At 40.7% G+C, this 18074-nt stretch overlaps 1 protein-coding gene across 4 annotated transcripts; it reads right to left on the bottom strand.

Annotated features, from left to right (window-relative positions):
- Positions 1–2828: 2828 nt before the first annotated feature.
- GJA3 (gap junction protein alpha 3) lies at positions 2829–17785 on the bottom strand. 4 transcript variants are annotated; one of them, XM_054813178.1, is made up of 3 exons: positions 17551–17785; positions 15618–15716; positions 2829–9985 (listed from the first exon to the last, which is right to left on the bottom strand). In XM_054813178.1, exon 3 carries the CDS (start codon positions 9966–9968, stop codon positions 8433–8435), a length of 1536 nt encoding a protein of 511 aa, XP_054669153.1. In that variant the 5' UTR covers positions 9969–9985; positions 15618–15716; positions 17551–17785; the 3' UTR covers positions 2829–8432. The 4 variants fall into 4 exon arrangements, with proteins under 4 accessions (XP_054669153.1, XP_054669151.1, XP_054669152.1 ...); XM_054813176.1 differs by having other exon boundaries at positions 15629–15716; XM_054813177.1 differs by lacking the exon at positions 15618–15716.
- Between the last annotated feature and the right edge of the window lie 289 nt (positions 17786–18074).

Raw genomic sequence — 18074 nt, 5'->3', positions numbered from 1 at the left:
TTGTATTTTCAAAAATATTCTCTAGATAGCACAGGAACTCTTTAAAAAGCCATGTCTCGCACTACTTAGAAATGCAAAGGTACAGACGTTTTAATTTTTTTATCATGCTTTCATGGGACAAATAAATAATGAGGATGAAGAATTGCAGATATTCATTTGGTTGGTTTTTTTCCTCAGGAGACAACCTCTAAAATGACAGAAGGCACCCACCACACATAGGGTAGAGCTGGCTGTGTTAGTGATGCAGTCAAACACCGTGAGCCCGGGCAGCTCTTTGTGCCCTTGGTATTAGCCTACTCATCCCCGCTCTCTGCAGCATCGGGCACCGTAACCACATCTGTAGCCACTTTCATAAATGCTGAGAGTCACCCTTAAAAACAAGGTATGGTGAAAGCCCACACATTGAAGATCTTTTTCAAGATACTTAAATAGTTCTGATAGACCCTGTACTGCTGCTAGTGACACAAAGATACACAGAGCACCTACCATAAGAAAAAGAAAAGGAGGTAACTACCCAGGAAGGACAATGTTTTGTTGCTATGTACCACTAATTTCTTTCTAAAAATGAGAAAAAATTACACAATTAAGTGCAGCTGGTGCAATCCAACTATTCTACTAATGTAGTAGCAGTAAAGTTACCTGTAATTCTGGCATAAGAAATTCTTTCACATATCTGTAAGTGCTAAAATGTGTATTTCCCTAAACACCCTGTTTTCCTGGACTACGACACTCCAAGAATAACACATTCCTCCTGGCCATCTTTATGAGAAGGCTCTCTCTTCAGTTTTGGGATTTTGGATAAGCATCTGCTTATTCTATGCTCAGCTGAAAATAGACACAAAGATGGTTAGACCCGATGCACATCTAGTTGCCAAAAATGACCAAAATGTCAGCCCCACTAAGGTGTGACTATCTGACATCTGTTTCCTCGGGAGGCAACGTGCGTCGCCTTCAGTTCTGCTCCTGCTACAGATGAGGTTAGTTACGTGCCATTCTTTGGGCAGTCACAGTGACAGTGCTTGCTAAAGCCCAGCTGATGATTCCTGTGCCAATTCCCTGGGGACAACAGCAGCAGTACAGGAGTGTGTGGGATGCTCCTCATTTGGTTTTCAGCACAACTGTACAGAGGAGATTTACTGGAGGAGGTGAGAGCTTGCCCCCAGTACACCTCTTCCCATTACCACCAGGATCTTCACTGTGCAGCTGTGAATGAGCCAGGCACACCTTTCACCTTTCCTCCACATGCTCATATCAAGCTGTCCTGCTCGATGTGGCAGCAAAAAGTACCCACTCCATCACACGGGCCTTCAGAGATCAAGAGTAGCAACATTCATATTTCATACTCCAGTCAGAAATCCTTTAGGAGACAGTGGATGCAAGGTGATGGCAGTGTGGCCATGTCCCAGGGGAGGGAGAGCCCAGGGCACAGCTGCATCTCACCAGCTGGTGCTCTCAACTCTCTTGGGAGCACTCTGGCTGCCCATTCTTCAAGTGACAAAATTGTGCAACTTTGTGATGAAACGTGTATCTCAATAGAAAGTATGTAACATATTCTGGCCACATATATTTATAGTAAAAAGTGCTCTTGGTCAGAGGCAAGTGAGTTATCTTCAGCAATACGGCTGGTATTACCATATCACTCTATTCACTTTCTTCCTTAGCTTATTACTGCTTCATGATCTTAGGACTATCCACATTATCCTCCTGTCAGCTTGCTCTACCCCTGCCCAGTCTTCCAAGACAGTGAATAATCTGGTTTACCATACGGACACATCCTGTAAAGCAGAAACAGCACTGCCTGAGCACAGGAGGCACCAAAAAAATACACTCGACTGTACTAACACAAGACAGACAAACACTCGGTACTACAGGATGGAAACTATCCTGCCCTGCCAGGTCCAGATAAGTGCTGCATATGGAATAAAATTTTACAAAACGTTCATACTTATTTTAAGACTTCTGCAAAAGTCCCTCAGTCTTGCCCACGTTGCTGCTTTTCACAGCTTCTTGGAAACCTGGACCTGACCTCTTCACGGGACTATACGATACTTATTTTGCCATTAGTACATTGTACATTTTCAGTACAAAATTGGGTTACATTTCCATGTGCTAAACTGTGAACTTTGCCTATCGGGGCAAATCAGCAAATTTCAAATGAAGTGAGCACTCCACATTATCCCCAGGAAGGACACGTCTTTCCTGCCCAAAGAATCCTTTGTGCATTTGCAGGTAACAGTCTCATGAGACACATGGATCGATGGATAAATCAAAGACACTGAGTCAGTGCAGGGGGAAAAGATGGAGTCACCATTACCACCACACGACGCGGTATGAGATGAACAGTGACTCGTGTGGCAAAGTAAGAGCCAAGGGTGAAACCCGCACTCGGCGGAAGGCAGAGGTAGACCTCCCCCTGATTTCACAGGGGTCGGCATTTCACCCCTTGCACCTGCTAGAGTGGGTCTTGATCACACATGTCTTCTGGATTGTGAACTGGGAGTTCTGCATGGAGATGGGTTTCAACAGCCAGTTTTCCAACAGATGCAACCGAGTGAGCGCTTCATACGAAGGGAAGCAGCAGCGTGAGTGAAGGGAGAGAGCTAACTGACTTTGGTCAACTGTTCCGTCACATTAGTATTTTAAAAGACCATCTACGCAACCAGGAAAATTTAATCTAAAAGAGACAATGCTGTGGTACAAAAAGTTTATTTAGTCACGATTTTGTAAACATATGAGGTAAATTAACGTTTACATCAACTTGTTTCTTACAGAATTTAATACACAAGGCACTTCTTTGAAGACAGCACTTTTAACTGTTTTTTAGCTGGTTTTATTGTTATTACAAGTTCCTGATAGCCCAGAAAACTCATTGCATTTGTTGTCAGATTCTGTCATGTAAAAGACAAACACCCGGTAAGCAACAAGAAAGCTCAGAGTAAGCTTTCTTACGCTTCACAACCCTTTAACTGTGAGAAACAGCATCAATGGGAATAGGAATATATTCTCCACTTTAAAATATGTTCACATATCTTGCATAACTCTTCAAGGACTGAAACTTCTCGAATTTGATTGGCATCTTACAACAAACTTAAAATGCAACTCTACAATTTCGTTTTCACATCAGTGGTTTTTTGCTTATGCAAATAGTCCCATTACTTTTAATGGCCTTATTTGCAAGAGTAAAAATAACTTGCATCAAATCCTATTTGCAGGCTCAGAGCCATATTTTTAGCTAGAAAGCAAAACATTTATCTTTTGTAAAATCTTCTACAGTGTAACAGTGCAGTGTTTCTCCACAAGTATTTTGTTTGGAATTTTAAACCAGGCTGTAAATTTAGCTCTTAAAGGACATATGTCACAGCTAGTTTTTGTCATTGAACTTCTAAACACACAAGAATGCATATCAATAATAATGAGCCTTAATTTATTTGGTAATAATTGAGTTAATGATAAAAAGTATCTTTTTCCATCGTGTGCTCCCTCTACAGCCAGCTCTCATATTTTAAATATACAGAGAAAACTGATATTATAGATCAGTGATCAGGTTAAATTGTCTTTAATGGTACTGCCTTATGTCTGAAGAGTTCCTGTGTTGTAGTAAGACATTTCTCTCTTAGGTTTAACATATTGGCAGAGTCATTCTTTTATTTCTTATACAAATGTAAACTTAGAAAACAGTTTATTTCATCCAAATGTGCAATCTGAAATCAAAACCTGAATGTAAACTTCAGAAAATCAAAATTACAAGAGCACACTTTTCACAAGAAAAATCAAAGTAAATGAAACAAAAACATTTGGAATTAAAAAAACAAACAAACAAACAACCCAGCCTGTTCAAATCCACGGTGTTAGTGTCTGTATCAAACAAAAAGACCTGGGGGCTCAACGCTCTGCTTCTGCAGACTGTTGTCACCCATGTGAACTCAGTGGAATACAACAGTTTGTATCAGCTGAGGAGGTGGTCCCATGACTAACCGAAAAAGGACCTAAGTACTGATCTGATTGTTAAAGCTTGTTTTAATTATTTTACTGATCCTACACTTATGTATTCATACCAGAAAATCATCTCAAGAGCTGTGAAATGTCAGACATTTAATTAGCTCTATGTGCATTATGAACGACAAAGATACTAAGCCAAATCAATCCCTGGTACCACTTTGTACACAACTGGCTTCCAAATGACACCAGAAAAGAACATAATTCATCTGCTTTTTCAGTGCATGCTACCTATTTTCAAGAAGCTATGATTTTTCAATGCCAGCAGGGACCAACAAATTCAAGGAGCACTTTTTTATCTATGAAGAAACAAGAGATTGATTTTCATAAATAAAATATCCACTTTTAATAAAGAGAAGGTTCTAGCAGGCTGCCTTAATTTAATCAAAATACAAAGGGAAGAAATGTGGGCTTTTAAATTGTCTATATTTTTTTTTTATTAACTGACAGCTACACTAATTAAAAAAGCTCAGTGATAGAAGGCAGATCAACTGTGCCCATGGCCAAGAAACTATGTATTTATATGCAATGCAGATATATTTTTATTATATCTCTGTGAAACTATTATGAAAAATGTACTAATGAAATCAGTGATTTGGAAAATATGTTTCATATAATCATTGCAGTTGGAAGGGACCTCTGGAAGTCATCTAGCCCAACCCCCTATGCTCCAAGCAGGGTCAACTAGTACCAGTGAGTTGAGTTATTGCAAAAAGAGTAGCACATCATACACCTGGTAACTTGTTCAAGGAGTATCTTTTTTTTTTTTTTTCAGTTTTCTCCTTTTCTTTCCCTTAGCTTGCTTTTTCTTTTTTTACCTTCAAGTAAGAGAGAGAATAATTTTCCCACAATCATTCTTCTCAAAGAGGAAAAATGAGTGGGGTTTTTTCAGTTTGCTTAATATCAGGCATGATCGTGTTCTGATATGTTTTTGCAATAACTTACATGCTGCTTTCATGTTAGGTGTGTGTATAAGATCTTTCAGGGTTGTGGCTTGAACAGCCATATGACCAATATCATTTGCTACCAGTTCCCTCTTTGGAATTAATTGTTGTGGAAGAGTAAACGACTTGGAAATTAGCAGATTATTTTTGCCAACAGACTCCATTCTTCAAGTTAGTTGGTGTTTGTACATATTATCTAGAACTATGGAAGTCTGCATAGTTATGCCTTAGTCATAGCATGTTGAATTCAGTGATCATTCATGAGCAAAGATTAATTAAAGTACTCAAAATTGGCTATACCAGTAAGAATTTTTTTCAACAAATCCAATCCCAGATGCAATGTGGCAACTAAAAGCAGTTGTAAGTATTAAGGGAGAGTTCTGCCAAAACAGTTACCTGAGCTTAAATGAAGAAACAATTACTGAACTCCAAATGAAATTGTAGGTAACCAAGAAGCCTGACACTGTATAGTTATGTGATGAAACTTAAGCTGATCTTAAAAATGCAACCTGTGAGTTGTAGCTTTGCTTTCTCAGACCAGCACTGCTTGGATGCCGAGGCTGCTCTGTCAGATTTCTCTTAGAGGTTGCAATAGAGTTACATTTCTCCCCCCCGAGCTTCACCTAACAGGAAAAATTACCTTTTACAGCTTTCCAGTAGTTACTCTGCCTGAAAATACCATATATTCCTCAAAATCACTTGAACTCTCTGCAGGTCTAACCACACACATTAACTTGAAAAGGGCAGACTAGGTATCAGCGGATCCTAAATTAAACCTATCTCTGTTATTATTTTTTATATACAATATGAATGCAATCCTGCAGGACACACTCTGTGAGGGGTGTACTAAAGTAAGGACTGCAAGATTCAGAGCTCCATAAAACAAGAAGTCAGTTTTGCCCTCAGGCATTGATATAAAAAAGCACATATTCCAGGTGGTCTGGTTTATATAAATAGACTCCAGAGAGACTTTGACTTCATTTTTCAGAAGCGTAAAAGAAAATAAAATATAGCCCATGAATTTTGATGTACTAAAATACAGAGATGCATATTGCATTATTTCAGCAATATAATTACTTGGCATTTAGCAAAACTTATAAAACTGCTACTATCGATGCTAGTAAATCTAAAAATTTGGAGTGTTAAACTCTGCCTTTGTTTACATCTAGGCAACTTTATCAAATTTAGCGAAGTTAAGTATGGTTAAATGGATACAAGAGAAAGTAGAATTTAGCTTTTAGCTTTCTTGCAGAAAGTGTTTTTATGGCTTATAACACAGAAAATTCACAAGAGCATGCCTGAAGCTGAACATCTAATAGTAAATATCTTTATTGTACTATTGTACATTGACTTTTAATGCAGTGTCTGCCTCCAAGATCAGTGGCAGTGGAAAGACCTTTCCTCACCTGGTTCACCACAAGCAGGTCAAGGAAGTCATGAGACAACGTGCCCAAGGGTTGCACAACAGTGCCTCTGATCATGAGAAACTCTTTGTGTCTAGTCAGAAAGCAGTAAAAATAAATGTTTAATCTTGAGCGGTGGGAATATATTTTAACTGTTGCATAAAATAAACACATTCAGGAAAACATTTAACAGCAGAGATAACTGGCAATTGTAACTATTTGCTAGAGGGTGACCCTGCTTTGCCTGAGTAAGGACTGCACTGCCAGGCCAAATACTTTGAAGATGCCAAGGGCTATCCCAGTGTGTTTGACTGCTCTTCTCCAATTGCAGTACTTTTGATTTATAGCAGCAATAGGACCGACTCTGAGCTTCACTTCTTTTGGCTTTTGCTTAGAACAGAAGTTGGGCCTAATCCTGCATTCCTTTTGTACCCAAACTCTCCCAAGCCTTATCAGGAATTCAAAATTCTGACTAATGTCTGTGAGAGTACTTGTTACAAAGGAATGAAGGACAGAGCGAGCTGGAAGGAAAGCTGCACCTTAGAAAAAAATACCCAGTACTTTCCTCCACCATTTTTAAGGGAAACACGCAATTTTCAAAAGCAGGATTTTAATGTCTTTATCTAAGGCCCCAAATCTACATTCCTTCTGGCTCCCAAAACTCCATGCAAATGTTAAGTTTTGCTTGAATAAGGCCTGCAAGATCCATCCCCAAATCTTGCTCCTTGTTAAATTGAACAGAAATTCTGCAAGTGACTTCAGTGGGATCAGAACAGACCCTTCAGCCACTGCATGTTGCCCAGATATTTTACCCACCTTTTCTGCAATACAATATTGTCTAAATCTGTTTTCACTGACCTGTAAGACACTACAGATTGTTGTTAAAGGAAAAGGTAGAACACAACAGGAAATAATGTTGCTTTGGGAATTTTACCATTAGTAAGTTTCTTTCCCCTTACATTTTCTTGTAAGATCAAAGATCAAACTAAAATTATTAAGTACACAGTCAAGTAACTTTAAACCTACAGATCAAAATTATTCTCAAAATGTTCAAATACTTAAAAATATGCACTCAAGTTTATTTCTAAAAAGCATTTTTCCAACAAACTTAAGCTGATACTTAATAGTCTAAAATGCAGAGCTGTACTTTATCCTATTGTTTGTCCACGGGCAACGTATGGGGCCACAATGTATTGAAATCATAATCCTTGCTTTCTGAAGAGAAACTGTTCTGTGTAATAATTTCTGAGGTGTGGTTTAAATTCCTGTCCTCCTCTAAGCAATTTCTGACGTCATCTAAAATTATAATCAAACATGCTCAAACATATTTGTGGGCTCAAAAACATGGTGTGATCATGGTCGGCAAACACTGGATAGAAGGTCAAACCGAACACTTCCTAACAGGTCAAGAGTAAAAACAAATTATAGAAAGATGAACCTCAAAAATCTATGACAGGGGTTACCTAAACTTTGCCCGGCCGAGGACCACATTGGTGATTTGCCATGAGCACAAAGGCTTCATTAATTCATGTTATATGGAAAAGAATGAGTCACCTTTAATATGGCAAGTTGGTCCATAGAGACGACAAGTGCCAATAGGCAATATGCCACCCTGATGTTTGCCATAGGGCTACGTAAGATTTAAGAGGAAGAAAATATGTCATCGCATCCACTCATGTAGAGTTTATGTGAAAAAGGGTGGAACTGAAGGCAATGGCAAGAGGGAGATGATGGGCACTAGGGATATTAACGTTGTTCTCAGATGAAAGTCAGCCTCAGGGCACATGACCACATACCATTACCACCTGTTACCTGTGCAGGCCTCCCCTATTGCTGCCCTTGGGAGATTTACCATGGACATGAAGGAAAGTGGGGTTGGCCCCCTGGCCCATGGGCTGCGCTTCGGCTACCCCTGACCTATTAGAAAATGTTGATATTTTTCCCCACTACAACTCACAGAGTGCAAAAACAGCAAGCGTCAAAGTTTGAAATCCAGGCCTTCCCACCCACGCCAGGCCTGGCCTCCCCGGGCAGCTCCCCTGCCCACTCTGCCTTCCATCACCTGCTCCTCTGAGCAGGGGTGACCGCACTACACGGCCAGGTCGTCTGACCTGGCTCTGCAGCTGCTTGACTTACTGGCCCTGCTCAAGCGCCGTGTGTCTACAAGCAGCGGTGGCTCATGCATCTCCACGGTGGTGCAGGCAGCTGAGATGGGCCGTTCCTCTGACAGCTCCTCCTCACCCTCCACATCCCACTTGCTGCCACTTGCCCCGCTCAGGCTGGTGCTGCTGCCACTGTTGGCTGCAGCAATGGGAGGCCCAGCTGGGGGTGGGAGTAGCTGGTCCAGTGGCTCTTCCTGCTCGGGAAGGGGATGCTGGACACTGCTGGGAGTAGTGGAGCCTGCTGAGCTGGAGGGCACCTTCCCCTGCTGCTCAGCTGCCATGTTGACCCAGTTCTGCCCGGCTGCTAGGACATGGCTGTTGCTGTTGAAGTAGTTGATGACAGCTGGCGTGGGCGTGGGGATGGGGGTCGGGATGGTGACAGGAGTGGAGATAGGCGTGGGAGTCACAGCACGGCGCCTCTCCTCAGGAGCTGATGGAGCAACAGGGTAGCTGGCCATGGAGGCCATGTTGGAGGGGGGCCGCGGTCTTGGAGCAGCCGTAGCATAATACGGTGTCATGGTCACCGGAGCCAGCAGCGGTGTGACAGCACGGGTGTCAGGCAGAACAGGGGGGGGCGCAGCAGTCGTTACCACCACGGGTGGCGCTGGTGGTGGAAGGGCAACAGGTTTGGACTCCCCTGTTACCATGACTGGTGTCATTGTTGCGACAGGCATCTCAAGGCTGTACCGGCTTGTCATGCCCTGCTTAAGCTTCTTCCACCCCAAGTGATATATTTCAAGCATGTTGAGCAGCAGGGAAACAGAAGCCACCACCAACATGAAGATGATGAAGATGGTCTTCTCAGTGGGCCTTGAGATGAAGCAGTCCACAGTATGTGGGCAAGGTGAGCGGCTGCACTGGTAGACTGGCTTTAGCTCAAAGCCATATAGGAAGTATTGGCCCACAATGAAGCCCACCTCAAACAGTGTCTTGAAAATTATGTTGAAGACGTAGGTACGGAGCAGGGCACCCCCCATACGGATTCTACCACGTTCATCACGAATTGGGAGCTTCTCCTTCCCCTTTTTGCCAAGAGGATCCTTGATGTTATTGCTGCCCCCTCCACCACCACCACCAGATGCTGCTGCTCCTGGGTAGTTGCTGTCTTTGACGCTTGCCTTCTTTTTCATCTCTTCTTTCTCTTTCCTCTTCTCCTCCATGCGTACAATGTGCAGCACATGGCCCAAGTAGATGAGGGTTGGAGTGGAAACAAAAATGATCTGCAGCACCCAGAAGCGGATGTGAGAAATGGGGAAGGCTTTGTCATAGCAGACATTTTCACAACCAGGTTGCTGAGTGTTGCATGTAAAGTCTGACTGCTCATCTCCCCAGACCTCCTCAGCAGCAGCCCCCAGCACCAGTATCCTGAAGATAAACAGTACCGTCAGCCAAACCTTGCCAATAACTGTGGAGTGCTCCTGCGCATTCTCTAACAGTCTCCCCAGAAAGCTCCAGTCACCCATTGTTTCAGATCTCTAACCTACAATAAGAACATTAGAGCAATTAGAGCAATGTTAAAAAATCTTGCAATTACACAATGCCAGGGCAGAACAGACTGATGCTCAACAAATGACATTTCTGAAGTGCACGTCGTTTTGCAGAATATTGCGCACCTGTGTTAAGAAGTACATAGCCCTGTGACCATGCAGCCACAGGTTTCGGTGAGCACAGAAGTGGGATGTTCAGTGCTTTCACCTAGCCAATACAGGTTTAAGTGTCTATACACAGTAACAGGCAAGAAAGATTTGTAACCAGAATTTCTACATGATTTAAATATTTAAAAAACATGATTTCTCTGTTTCCTCCACCTGAGATGCCTCTAACTGTTCTTGCCTTTTTTAGAAAAGAACAGATGGAAGTCAGTTCAATTAAACAGAATATTCCTACGATTAATGTAACTGCACTTGTATCAGAGTGTGATACAAAGTTTGCCAAACTCCAATAATTTTATTGTTATCAGGACTTATTTACTCCAGCATTTAGGAGGTCAGTAATGTCCCAGGTCTCTGCTATTTTCATACTGTATAAACACAGAAAAATAATTACTCCAAATTTATGGAATTTACAGTTTAATTTTGGAATATGTACACCACCAACAAGCATGTTCTCAAAGCCTACTCCTGTTTAAGTTTGTTTATTTCTAAAAAGATAGAATTATTTGAACAACTTGAAATATCAGGAAGAATTAGAAATTCTGAGAGGAATGGTGGAAAGTTTTCTATGCCATTTCCCCTTCTGTCATGCCAGTTGGTGTCACTGAACCACATGTACTGCAACATTATTTAAACAAACAAACAAACAAACAAACAACTCAAGGGCACTTCAGCAACTGTGCACAGAGATTTTCTTGGAAAAATAAAATTATATCCTATGACCTATGATAATTAACTAGCATGTATTCTCAATGCTTTCCACCAATTCATGTATGATGGGCTTTCCATGTTCAATTCTAGGCAGTGATACAACTTCTGATTTGGAAAGGCTTAAAGTATAAGATTTTTTTTAAGATCAGATTCCTCACAAGCTGCCTTCAATTGAGAAACAAGCTATTATCTGCTCATATCACTTCTGTTATCCTTGTCCTGTTGTTAATTGGAATATATGTAAGAATATTGGAAAATGTGTAAGAAGTACATTTCATTCTCATAATGAACACAGGTCTCTATTTTATATGTCAACCTTCAACTGAGAACAAAACACAAAACTTTACTTTCAGCTAACTTCAATACCTTCAGAACCACTTAGACCATAAAATCACAGAAAGGTTTGGGTTGGAAGGGACCTTAAAGATCTTCTAGCTCCAACCCCCTGCCATGGGCAGGGACACTCTGCACTAGACCAGGTTGCTCATAATTCTAATTCAGAGAAAACAATTTGCATGCAACAAAACACTATTAGAAAAGACTGATTATTCTCTTGCTTAAAAATCTCAGAATATTTTACAAATGTAACTGAATTACACTTTACTCTCTTCATTTTTATACTTCCTGTCCAAATACCCATGTGTCTTACAATTCCCAAGAAGAAAAAGCGTTCACCATTACAGGTAGGAATTTACCATTGAGAAAAAGTACTGTTCCCAGTATTGTATTTACTGTGATTTCCAACAATGATGTCACTGTTTTTCCAGAGGAAGCATTTCCAAAGTCTGCACTGAACTTCTTTCAGGGTCTTATTTAACATAATTAAATAAATAAAAGTTATTTCAGTTACTTTTTTATAACTTGATTTTACTATGAGTCAATGAAATACCTGGAACTGCAGAATAGTATACTTTCACACAAAAAAACCCCACCACACCCATTAGTATTTTGCATTTTTGTAAATCCTGGAATAGTAATTCACTTTTTATCCCCACAAAGTTAATTCAACAAAAACTCCCCCTAAAAACCTCAGATCTTGTATTCTATAAGAAGACATTCTCTTTAATGCAATTGAATTATTTTCCGAGCACAGCATGATAAACCGCAAATGATGATATTAACAATGAAATACCAATTTTATGTAGTAATGTCCCTGGTCCTAAAATAATTTTTTAAAAATATATTTAGATTTTTTTAAGGAATGTATTTTTTCCCCTCTTGAAACAGTAACCCCAAACAGAATCATAGAATCATAGAATCATAGAATGGTTTGGGTTGGAAGGGATTTCAAAGATCATCTAGTTCCAACCCCCCTGCCATGGGCAGGGACACCCTCCACTAGACCAGGTTGCCCAAAGCCCCATCCAACCTGGCCTTGAACACTGCCAGGGAGGGGGCATCCACAACCTCTCTGGGCAACCTGTGCCAGTGCCTCACCACTCTAACAGTAAAGAATTTCTTTCTAACGTCTAATCTAAATCGACCCTCCTTCAGCTTAAACCCATTACACCTTGTCCTGTCACTACACTCCCTGATAAACAGTCCCTCACCATCTTTCCTGTAGGCCCCTTCAGGTACTGGTAAGCCGCAATTAGATCTCCCTGGAGCCTTCTTTTCTCCAGGCTGAACAAGCCCAACTCTCTCAGCCTGTCCTCACAGAAGAGGTGCTCCAGCCCTCTGATCAGAGTAAATCAGAATAAATGTTGTTAGAATACTTTATTTTTATAATCCTAATTTAATATGTTTATATGATTTTAAAATTTAATCCTCAGTCTTATTTTTAGGATGTTTACAATATTTTGGATGGTGAAGTAATTTTAACCTTCAGAAGTATTAATTTTTCAGGGAATAATGAACGAATTTTGTATCTTTTTTACTCAAAACTATTTGAAGATATACTCAGCTTAGTTCCATCTTTGGACAGAACTAAACTGTTGTTTCAAAATGTTCTCATTTTGAGCTGTAAAGATTGTTATGTAGGAAAAGCAAAATTAATAATATGTTATTTGATGGATTAAAGAAGTTTAGTTAATCCTAAATCCTGTATTTCATTTCTCTGCTATACTTTGCATTATTCTATGCCTCTCAGTTCAGTTCTCCGTACCTTGCTCTTTGTTTTCTATCCAGATCAAGCAAAATAGGCAGCTCAGATAATAAGTAGTCAAAGTTACGGTTTGTTCTTTTGTTACTAATATTTGTAATAGAAAGTATATTAATTAGCAAAACTTAGCACATTAAATCTTCTTTAATTCATTAATTATGGTCCATTTTCAGCATGGCTGCCATTACCCTTGCCTCAATGGCACAGAGGCCGCACACTGTTCTTCATAAAGACAGATATTACCTTCTATTGTTTAAAAAATGAAGTTCATCTGCCCTCACAAAAAAATTATAACCCCTGCAATGTAAGGTGAACAAAGGTAGCAATCTTTTTTTTTTTCCCTATAGGCACACTGTAGTATATCTCTTACGGAGATCAATAAGCTATGCTGACTACAATAAAAGTAGGATTTTTTTGTGCTTTTCTGAAGAATTATCTAGTGATCAGTGGAAGAAGAAAAATTTGTAAAATGTAAAGGAAAGATGACAAATAATACCATCTAATTTATTCTCAATCATTCCCCATTCACTAATACTACTGAAGATTTTTTTTTCTTTTTACTACAGGCCAACAATGCCCAGGCTGAGATCATTCAGGACACCAAAGATGTGACATGATGCATTTATCAAAGGATACACTTTAAAAAGCTATTCTAATGCTTACATTCATTAAAAGCTTTATTTCTGTATTAAAAGATTTATTTCTGTATGTCAGAGCCTGAAAATTCATCCTGTGCACAAAGTGTTTAAGCAGTGAGCAGATACTTCACAGCATCTTAACTGTACAGAGGTGAAAACCTTCATGCTTTCATCTTAGTATGAATTGCAGTAATCATTGCCTTCACTACAAATGTGTATAACACATAATACATAAATATGGGAAGGACGTATTTTCCAAGGGCAATGCAAAGATATATATCTCCACTGGCTGGAGGATTCTCAGAAATCCAGGTCTTGTATCTTTTTTCAATGTCAATATATTCTCCAGGGAGTCATTCTTAAAGCCAACATAACTCAGCCAAAAATCACATCAACAATTTTAAAGGGGTGCCTTGATACAAATAATGATTAAATGACATCAAACAAAACCAGAGGGCTCACAGAGCTCACAGAATATTTGAGTTGTCACCATTAAGTTCAACAATAAAATACCTAAATCTAAATTTGAACAGCCACAACTCAGTATTCTAGCCGAGAACAATTCCAAGCTTGCTTTTGTACTATTATTACATAAACTTCAGCTGTACAGTACTACTGTCAGCGCTGCTGAAATAGAGCTAGGCAATTGTTAAACCCTAATCTTATGTATGGATTGTGAAAGAAGATATTTTTTTCTTTCTGTGCTTGGAAAAAATGTAGATTAAGAAATGAAACATCTTTATCTGTATTTCATGACATTCATGCATAAATACCCGCTAGGGAATGACCAAGAATCTGTCTCAGAAAACAATCTAATTCAATGGTATGAAAAGCAAGGGCTTCACGAACCTTGGGATCATTTAACAAGAACCAGGAATCATATATTGCTTGTGTCACTTAGAAAATCATTCCTCTGAGACAAATATTGAAAAAGGGCAGTTCATAAAAACTGGCATGGCATTCTGTTTAAGAATCAATGTTGTGCCATTAATTACTAAGATTAAATGCACAAATACACTTTGTGGATGGGGGTGTGTGTGTGTTTGTGTGTATGTGACAAAGAGAACAAGCAAGTGAGAGAATAAATTTTAAAAGCTGTGATGTCATATATATTCCTCTACAGGAAAGAAGTAATTATTATCTGGCATCTATAAACTTGCCAGTTATTATTTCTATTTCTAATGATGTCACCAAAGAGGTTCATCACTATGTATGAAGTGTGTGAAATACAATGTTTTAATTATTTATAATTTTCTTAGAATCATAGAATAGTTTTATTTATAATTTTACTCATATATGTATACGCTTATGTACTTATATACATATACGCATGCATACACACACATAAATAACTACACAACTATGTTACATACATTATCTGATTATGACACCTGGTATATTTATGGTTTTATTATACTGGTATATCTTAAAAATGTCTCTTAGCAATTATTTTTAAACCTAACATGTCCTTGTCTGAATACAATTTCTTAAATTCAGTCCACATTTTCTTTAATTTCTTGTGACAGTCTCAAATCTTGGGATTTAAGTTTTTATCTTCAAAACTATCTCGATTTTACAAACCAATATGAGAAAAAAATGCTGTTAAAAGAGAAAACAACTTGCAATATTTCCTATGTTTTTATGCTAAACAATCAGGAATCTCCATTATTACTAGATTTTTAACTCTGCTAATTTAAACCTGATAAAAGTAGTCACCCTGCACAAAGTCTGCAGCATGACCGTGTCATTCCACACAGACTGACAGATGTGAAGGGACAGACTGAGCTACTATAATTTCCAATGAAACCTAATGATATTTGTTCATGTACATAAATATGAAACACAATGGTTGAGGTTTCATAATTCACTTTATAAACCTGTTTAAATGAGGACTTGAAAAATACCTTTCTTCTTGTTCACAGTGTCATACTTTCAGACACATCTATTATCATTTTCATTGTATTTTAAACACTTGTTAAAAATTAATCCCTTAGATGATCTTATTATTACCTTAAACTTACTTTACTGCTATGGAGCCTCTTCCTTAAATCCCAGGCAAAACTTCGCTTGACTTCTTGACTTCACTTGACTTCTGAGTGAAAGTTTGGCCTGAGTAAAGGAAAAGTGCAAGGAGCACAGGGCTGAGCCCAGGAGGAGAGCTACACCCCACCTGTTAAACTCCTCTGTTCCCTGGCATAACAAACCTTTGCTCTGATTTGCTACTCGCAGGAGAAAAACAGGAACAAAAAGTAACCCCTTTTCTCCCCCACAAAACTCAAATGCCATCTTAGAGCTCTACATTGGAACTAAAAGACAGTGACTTACCAATAAAACTCTGAAAGGTGTGAAGGGCGTGGAGCTACCAGAGGACTACAGAATAGCCGTCAAACACAAGGGCAACAGTCCCTACATCCCGAGTGAGTGAAGCATGAATGAGACAGACTTGTCAGGTGCCCACATACGATCAGCCACATGGATCTAAAAACTGCACAGTAAGGAGTGTCCCGCCCCCTGCCCCAGATATACAAAGGAAAGATGAGCCTTTTTGGCATTCAAAGACTCAAGACCTGTTTTCACCGCAGAGAAGCAGTTACCCCAACAGACAGGTATCAGTCTGACGGGACTTCAGGCAAGTTACAATAACTGCAAGGGAGACAGCGCTATACACCCTGTTCAAACTTCTTAACCTACATTTTTGTCTTATGGAAACCATTTAAATCTTTTTCTAGTTTAATTCTAAAATGTTCCAGTAGGATTTTCCCTTTTCCCTTTAAATTTCCCTTAAAGGGAAACTCTACTAGTTCTGGCTACTCAGTTCAATTCCTTCTTCATATCAATGCCAAAGTCTGAAAGACCTAACACACACTCAGGATTTCTAATAACATCCTAGGCTTATGTGGTATCTTCAGTGAGTCAGGGATGAACCTAAATACTTTTCTGATACTCTTTTTGACTACAGGGGGAAAAAAAACCACAAAAACAAAACAAAACCACAAACTTTTCTTGCTTGTAACATCAGCAAACTTTTGCCTAATCAAGCTATAAATATCTTCCAAAGAATATTTATTAATCTCAAATACTTTGCATCCCTTGTGAGTCCTAAGTGAACAAGTGAGCAACTGGCATGGTTTTGCTAACTCTTAGAACAGAGTGAGGTAAAAGTCTGATCAATGCAGGGAGGCCACTTAGCTGTTTTCCCCACTATCAGGAGAAAGTGTTTGTAAGGGCCAGGTAACTCAGAGCTCACCTCAAGAAACACCAGAACCATCTTGGGTTACACTCGTGAACTCTGTAATTCTGTATGGCACCACTTAACAGGGTGAAAGCAGTTCTAGCTCTGCTTCATATTTAGGATAACTTTACTCCCAGTATAAAACTGACTTGAAATGCACATAAATGTTCAAATGTTAGTGGTAGCCCTTAAGGAAGGAATTACATGGTCCTACACATGCACACTTGGGTGGGCCAACAGCTGCAACAATGCTGGACACAAACGATATGTGGTGTTTCCCCCTCCGCTGCAATTTTCTGAGGTATTATGTGAGGTTTGGACACTTGACCCTGCCACACCAGGCTCAGTTATCAGTACCATCTGCAAGCACCGCTGCTGGCAAACGGTTCCCTCCCTGGGGCAGGAGCAGCGGACGCTCACACCAGGGTCCCTCACGGAGGTATTTAAAGCAGTAACGGCCCTTTCTACTATTCCTCCTCAGCATGATGCGCCGAACTCGGCCTCGTCCTGCCCTTCCCTGGCGCCCAGCCCAGAGCCGAGGGGCACGGCAAACGGGCAGAGGCCCCAGCAGGCCCCCGCCTCCCGCCCCCAGCGCAGGCTCCAAGTCTGCCGGCGGCCACGTCCCCTCCGGCGGAGCCCCCCTCCCCGGGCTGCGGGCCCGTGCCCTGAAGCTGTCTGCCGACCTGCACAGCCCGGGGTCGCTATACTTACGCTTTGCGGGAACAAGGCTATTTTAAGTAGCAAAAGCTTAACTCGTTCAGAAGAGTCCAGACAGTGTTGGCGCATAGCTCATTTAATTGGGGGGGGGAAAGAAGTCCCCAAACTTTGCTCGGGCTATGGAAAAAAGCGGCGGAGAAGGGTGCAGAGGCGGGGCGGGACGCGCCGGGACGCCAGTGCCCAGCGCTCTGTCTGCTGCCTCGGCTGGCAACGCGCCCCTCGGGCGGCCGGCTGCCCACAGCCCCTCTGACGGCCTCCCCTGTAGGCACAAGGCACCCGTACCTCCCTCTCTCTCCTCCCCTTGCCCGCCTCCCACAGCGGGCAGAGCTGACAGCTTCACACACAGCCCCTTCGGAGGGGCTGTGGGCCGGGCCGGTAGCCCTGTATCCTCACCCGGGAAGCTCTGAGCGGAGCGACCGGGGCATTTGCCCTTCTCTCCCTGGCTTTTAAAACGTTGTCACTGTGCAGATAATCCATCCTCCTTCGCGGGCCAGAGTGGGATTTCCTGAGAAATAAAC

The sequence above is a fragment of the Grus americana genome, chromosome 1, assembly GCF_028858705.1.
Source record: "Grus americana isolate bGruAme1 chromosome 1, bGruAme1.mat, whole genome shotgun sequence".
NCBI classification, from domain to species: domain Eukaryota; kingdom Metazoa; phylum Chordata; class Aves; order Gruiformes; family Gruidae; genus Grus; species Grus americana.
This window is presented reverse-complemented; position numbering and strand designations above follow the sequence as displayed.

Bases quoted from the DNA above. Each gene is read 5' to 3' on its own strand.
- GJA3 (XM_054813178.1), bottom strand. From the start codon at position 9,968: ATGGGTGACTGGAGCTTTCTGGGGAGACTGTTAGAGAATGCGCAGGAG.